Source organism: Budorcas taxicolor, chromosome 18 (assembly GCF_023091745.1).
Source record: "Budorcas taxicolor isolate Tak-1 chromosome 18, Takin1.1, whole genome shotgun sequence".
In the NCBI taxonomy this organism is placed as follows: domain Eukaryota; kingdom Metazoa; phylum Chordata; class Mammalia; order Artiodactyla; family Bovidae; genus Budorcas; species Budorcas taxicolor.
In genome coordinates this window covers 58051558-58057791 of record NC_068927.1, presented here as the reverse complement: position 1 = coordinate 58057791, position 6234 = coordinate 58051558, and the positions used below count along the sequence as shown (strand labels likewise).

General features: G+C 51.0%; 1 protein-coding gene across 1 annotated transcript; it reads right to left on the bottom strand.

Annotated features, from left to right (window-relative positions):
• Window positions 1-1259: 1259 nt before the first annotated feature.
• On the bottom strand, window positions 1260-5034 carry GPR32 (G protein-coupled receptor 32). Its single transcript, XM_052656827.1, is given in 5 exon segments — window positions 1260-1295; window positions 1298-1375; window positions 1377-2048; window positions 2050-2224; window positions 5015-5034. Coding segments are annotated over 5 exon segments (981 nt in total).
• Window positions 5035-6234: the final 1200 nt, after the last annotated feature.

The following is a 6234-nucleotide window of genomic DNA, read 5'->3' as shown; positions in this document are numbered from 1 at the left end:
GTATCTATGCTCCTTTACAATGTCACTTTGCAGATTTTCCCGTCGTGAGATGGACTCTCTTTTCCCACCCCTTGAAGCTAGTCACACTGAGCAAAGTGTCAAGTGTAGATCTTCGACTTCCCCTCTCACTCTTGCAACCCTTCCCAGCCACCATGTGAAAAAAAAAAAAAACCCAGTCAGCCTGCAGGACGATGAGAAATATTAACACATGGCTTGAACAACTCCACCATCCTAGCTGAAGGCCAGCCACTCCTCCCAGAAACACTCACTTAGCTAACCCATTTGTTGTTGTTCAGTAACTCAGTCGTGTCCAGCTCTTTGCAACCCCATGGACTGCAGCACACCAGATTTCTCTGTCCTTCACTATCTCCCAGAGTTTGCTCAAACTCCTCTCCATTGAGTTGGTGAGGCCATCCAACCATCTCATCCTCTGTCGTCCGCTTCTCCTCCTGCCTTCAGTCTTTCCCAGGATCAGGATCTTCTAATGACTCGACTCTTCACATCATGTGGCCAAAGTATTGGAGCTTCAGTTTCAGCATCAGTCCTTCCAATGAATATTCAGGCTTGATTTCCTTTAGGAATAACTGGTTTGATTGCCTTGAAGTCCAAGGGACTCTCAAGAGGCTTCTCCAGCACCACAGCTTGAAAGCATCAATTCTGTGACACTCAGCCTTCTTTATGATCCAACTCTCACATCCATAGCTGACCACAAATGTCTGAGGAAGCCCAGCCAAAACAGAAAACTGCTCAGCTGAGCCCTGCCCAAGGGGATGACGCAAAGAAATCACAAAAGGTTATTATCTCAAGCCTCTAGATTTGGAGATGTTTTTTACACTGCAGAGCTAACTGACACACTTTCATTCGACACAATGGAAAGGGTGAAATGGAGGAATGGAGGGCAGGCACCTTCCATTAAGGGCACTTCAAGGAAGTGACATTGATTACTTTCACTCACATGCTATTGGCAGGAAGTAGTCACAGGGCCATCTCTAGTTGCAAGGGACACTGGGGAATGAAGCCTTTTTTGCTTTGACTAACCTTGTGATTAGCCTGAAACAAGTAGGAGTCTCACTGTAAAGGAAGGTGAAATAGATACTGGGGGGGAAACTAGATGTTTCTAATGGAGAGATTTAGATAAGAGATTGCCTGGAAGACTTCCTGAAAGAAGAGGCAGGATTTGGCAGAGTCTCGGAAGTCAGCCTGGGGAAGGGGCTGCAAACTAAGCAGGAGGGCTTCCAGCTTGTATCTGAAGGTTTCCATCATCCCCTGGGGGCTTCACCTTGGGGACAGGCTGATTGAAAAATCCCTTCTCGCCAAATGCCCGGGCCAAGACAAAAGGTAAAGACTGGAAAAACTTCTCTTGGAAATCTCTGCCCAATGAAGACATACAGGAAAGGGTTGAGGCAGCTGTTGAAACGGGAGAAGGTAGCTCAGAGGATGGGCCGCAACTTGTATCTGGCTTGCCATGGCCACAGTCGGGCCACCAGCACTGTGTTAAATGGGAACCAGAAGGCAAAAAAGGTGCTCACCAGCATGAGCAGCAGCCTCTTTAGCCGGCGGGCATGGTCACAGCCTTCCTGCCGAAGCCGGGTGCGAATGAGGTGGGCACAGGTACCGATGATCACCAAGGGCGCCAAGAAGCCCAGCAGGATGTGGATGAGGGTCACCACGACTCTCCCCTCCACAGCCTTGGAGTCATTCCTGGCCCTTGTGGCAAACTTGAAGCTGCAGTATTCACATCCCTTCTGTTTTTCAACGTCTCGGAAAATCAAGTTTGGAGAGCAAGTGACAGGAGCCAGGAGCCACACACACAGAGCCAGGCAGGCTGCTCGCTGCACGGTGCGGTGGCTTCGGGACCAGACCGGGTAAACGACGGAGATGCAACGGTCTAGGGAGATGAGGACCAGGAACCAGATGCTGGTGAAGAAGCGGATGGCCAAGAAGGCCGTGTAGAGCTTGCAGGCTGCAGCTGTGAGGGGCCTCTGGCCAGTGACCACGCTGTATATGGTGACCGGCAGTGAGGCCATGAAGTCTGCGAAGGCCAGATGGGAGGAACCAGATGGTGGTGACAGCGCGAGGCATTCGGAAAGCTGTCATCCAGAGCACCAGCCCTTTGGCCACCACGGCGACCACAAAGGACACAGACCGCACAGCGATGGTCAGCTGGTGGAGGCCCTGGATCCTCTCAGGCTGGCACTCAGGCTCGGAGGTAGGATTCACCCTTCTAGAGGACGAAGGACCACACGTCAGAGCTACAAGTTCCCTTTCACTGCTTTTCAGAGCCCCAGAGCCCCCTCAGAGACCCCTCCATTCATTTCTCTGATTCAATACATATTTTAAAAAAATACTTTATTTATTTCTTTAGGCTGTGCCAGGTCTTAGCTGTGGCATGTGGGATCTAGTTCCCTGACCAGGGATCGAACCTGGGCCCCCTGCATTAAGAGTACAGAGTCTCAGCCACTGGGCTACCCGGGAAGTCCCCCAATTCAATATATATTTTACTGACTGCCTGTCATGTCACTCTGATGCTGCTAGGTAATTGGAGCTGGAATCACATGACAAAGCCGGCCGTCATGGAACTTACATCCTAAAGGGGGTGTCAGAATGGAAACATGATGCATAGGCTAAAGAAATCCGGATGTACTACTTTAGAAGACTGCAAGCCCTGTGGGGAAAGGAACACAAAAGACAAAAAGGAGTGGCCTCTGACTTTCGGTTACGTCAGAGTAGCTTCGTCAGACAGTCTGACATTAAAAAATTATAACATTCTGGCCAAAAACATTAAAACGTCAGCCCACTGTGTGAAGACATTGGAGACTGATCAAAATCAAGTATAAACTGGAAGAGAGCCTAGCCCTTGATAGGGGGAACTGGGTGAGGTCCCCAGTGTGACTTTGCAAATTTTGGGTGTGAACCTTTTGTAATTGCTGTGTCCTCGCTGGCTTCAGGTATGAGAGCAGAGAGTTGTAAGCCGGCAGACCAGTCAGAAAGTGAAAATAGAGGTAACTGTGGAGGGAAGGGAGGCCCAGGGCAGGTAAAGTCCAAACTCTGCATATGACGCCATCCAAAACCCTGTTTGACTAAATTATTTAAGCTTGAGGGAGACCCCAGGATGCCTGGTGAAAAAGCAAGAGCTGGAATTTGCAAGAACTAAACAGAGATTTCAGTCGTTTGCCCACCACAGAGGTTAGCGTTCGGAGTTTTGAGCAAAGGTTTGAAGGAGGCGAGGAAGAAAGCCGTGTGCATATCCGGAGGAAGAGTGTTGCAGGTAGCTTTAACAGCTGTGCGGAGACCCTAAGGTAGGACCACACCTTCTGAGTCCAAGGAGCAGTGGGAAGGCCAGTGAGCGAAGGGAGAGGGGTTGGAAGTGAGGCGAGAAAGGGGGTGCGGTCAGTTCACACAGCATCCTGGGCCACAGGGAGGACTCCCCCAGCTTTTACCGGGAATGAGGTGGGAGCCAGAGGAAAACTCTTGGCAAGTGGAGGGACCGGTTCTCACTTAGATTTTAACAATCGCTGCAGCTTCTGAGTTGAGACTAGACTGAAGGGGGCTAGGATGGAAGCAAGAGGCCAGTGAGGAGGTGTCTGCAAAAATCGGGGTGAGCGATGGTGGTGACTGTGATCATGGTGTAAACGTCATAGGAGGGGTGTGTGTGTGTATGTGTGCATGCGCGCACACGCGTGCTCAGTTGCATTCAACTCTGCTACCCCATGGATTGTAGCCCACCAGGCTCTTCTGTCCGTGGAATTTTCCAGTCAAGAATACTGGAGTGGGCCACCATTGGCTACTCCAGGGGATCTTGCCGACCCAGGGATTGAACCCGCGTCTCTTCGTCTCCTGCATTGCAGGCGATTCTTTACCACCGAACCACCTGGGACGCCCCATCAGAGGTGGCAGTGAGAAGCATATCTTGGTTGTATCTTGAAGGCAGAGCTGACCAGATTTGCCAATGGGCTGGGTGTGCAGAGTGAGAGGAAGAACAGAGTCAGGGGTGACCACAGACGGCTGAACAGCTGGAATCTGGAGCTTCAGTAACTGATGGGGAAGACGCTGTTGAGGTCGGGGTGGGGTGGGGGTGGTGCGAGTTTAGGACAAGACCAGGAGTTGAGTGTTGGATGCACTGAGTTTGCCTGTTAGACACCCAAATAGGTAGTTAGATATTGGCAGTGAGTTTCCAGCTAGAGATATGTGGGCATTATTAAAATTTGTGTTCTTTTTTTAAAAATGCTTTTTAAAATTTATTTATTTTTAACTGAAGGATAATTACAATGTTGTGTTGGTTTCTGCCACACATCACCATGGATCAGTCAAATTGAATGCTCTTGTTCTTGAGGCCTTGAGCCTAACTGTGAACATCAAGTGTTAGTGTAGAGAGAGAACAGACATCTGGTGTTGGAGAAAGCATGTGAGCTTAGATGCGGGACAGTCATAGTTGAAATCCTAGTTGAGAGGCTGGCTGTGTGATCTTGGGCAAAGAGCTTTCCTTCTCTGAGCCTCAGTTTTGCTCACCTGAGAAAAGGGTTTAGAATCCTCGAACACCTTTCTCTCTTCCCCTAACTCTAATTCACCACAAAGCCTGGTTGATTTTCCCTCCAAAAAGCCTCTGTGTCTGTACACTTCTTCCTGTGTCCCCAGCCCCTCCATCCAATGGAGGGGAGTGGAGCCCCAGTGTCTCCCACTTAACTACCCATCTTTCTGCTCCTATACTTTGGTCCCCTGCAAGCCATTTGTCACACAAGCCAGAATGATCCTTCAAAAGCCCAACTCAAGGACCTCCCCTTTGGTCCAGTGGTGAAGACTTGGGGCGCTTCCACTGCAGGGGATGTGCGTTCAGTCCCTGGTCAGAAAACTAAGATCCCGCATGCCACGCGGTGCAGCCGAAAAGGGAAAAAAAAAAAAAAATCCAGCTCAAAAGCTGTGCTTTGGGGCTTCCCTGGTGGCTCAGTGGTGAAGAATCCGCCTGCCACTGCAAGAGGCACGAGTTCGATCCCTAGTCCTGGAAGATCCCACCCACCTCAGAGCCACTAAGCCCATTCGCCGTAAGTATTGAGCCTGGGCTCTAAAGCCCGCAAGCTGCAACTACTGAAGCCCTGACACCCTACGGCCCATGCTTTGTAACAAGAGAAGCCCGCACCCTGCAGCTGGACAGTAGCACCCCAGGCTCCTCTGTCCATGGGGATTCTCCAGGCAAGAATGCTGGAGTGGGTTGCCATGCCCTCCTCCAGGGGATCTTCCCGACCCAGGGATCGAACCCATGTCTCCTGCGTCTCCTGCATTGCAGACAGATTCTTTACCCCCTGAGCCGAATGACTGGCAGCAATTAGACCTGAGTTTGTGGGACTCTCTGATTCACGTCTGTCTCCCCCACAAGATTCTGAGCTCCATAAAGGCGCGGCTAGTATGTGACTCATTCACGAGTCCCTAGCACATAGTAAGAACTCAATAAATAATTGAAAACTGATTGTCTAAGGAGGACAGTCTCTCCTTGTCCCCCAGAGGGTGGAATCATTCATTTAAAAGTCTAAAAATACGCGTTGAGCCCACAGCGTATGTCACATGCTCTAAGCACCGGGGCAGCAGCAGTGATGAAAACAGATGTCTCTTTCTTGGTGGAGCCGACATGAAAGGCACGAGAAAGCTCTTCACCTGGAGGAGGTGTTTCAGAGCTTTGCATCTCTTTTGCCGCCACCTCCTTGAACCCCCCCTGCCGCACTTCCCCTGTCCTCGCTGTCACACCTCCCACCCTCTGAGCCCCCTGAGGCCCTTCCCTCCAAACACTAGTTCCCCATGAGCATGACCATTTCCCGCATCCGAGGGCAGGGGTGTCAGGCTGAGGAAACACTGTCTCCTCCATCCGTCCTGGGAAGTCTCCAGCCTTGAGCCCGTGTTGGAGTCAGGGGGCATATGGCCAGAAGATGGTCAGTGAGTTTGGAGCAGATACGATCCAAGAAACAGTCTTGAGCAAGAATCGTGGTGGCCCCAGAGATCAACATGAGCCCACGAAGCTTCAGTAGATGTGGGTCCTGATAGACTGTGGAGGCTGGGAGCTTGGTGGGGCTAAGAGGAGAGGGGCTCCAGACGGATCATTTTGTTGCACCCCTCCAGCCGCCCTTGTGTGTCCTTTCTAACACCCCAGCGCCCTACCCCACCTCAGGAAGAAAACCCAGCCTGCCTATCCCTACTTTGGGACGCTCCAGTTGACCTTCTCTTAGGAAATAATAGTGGATGCAATGG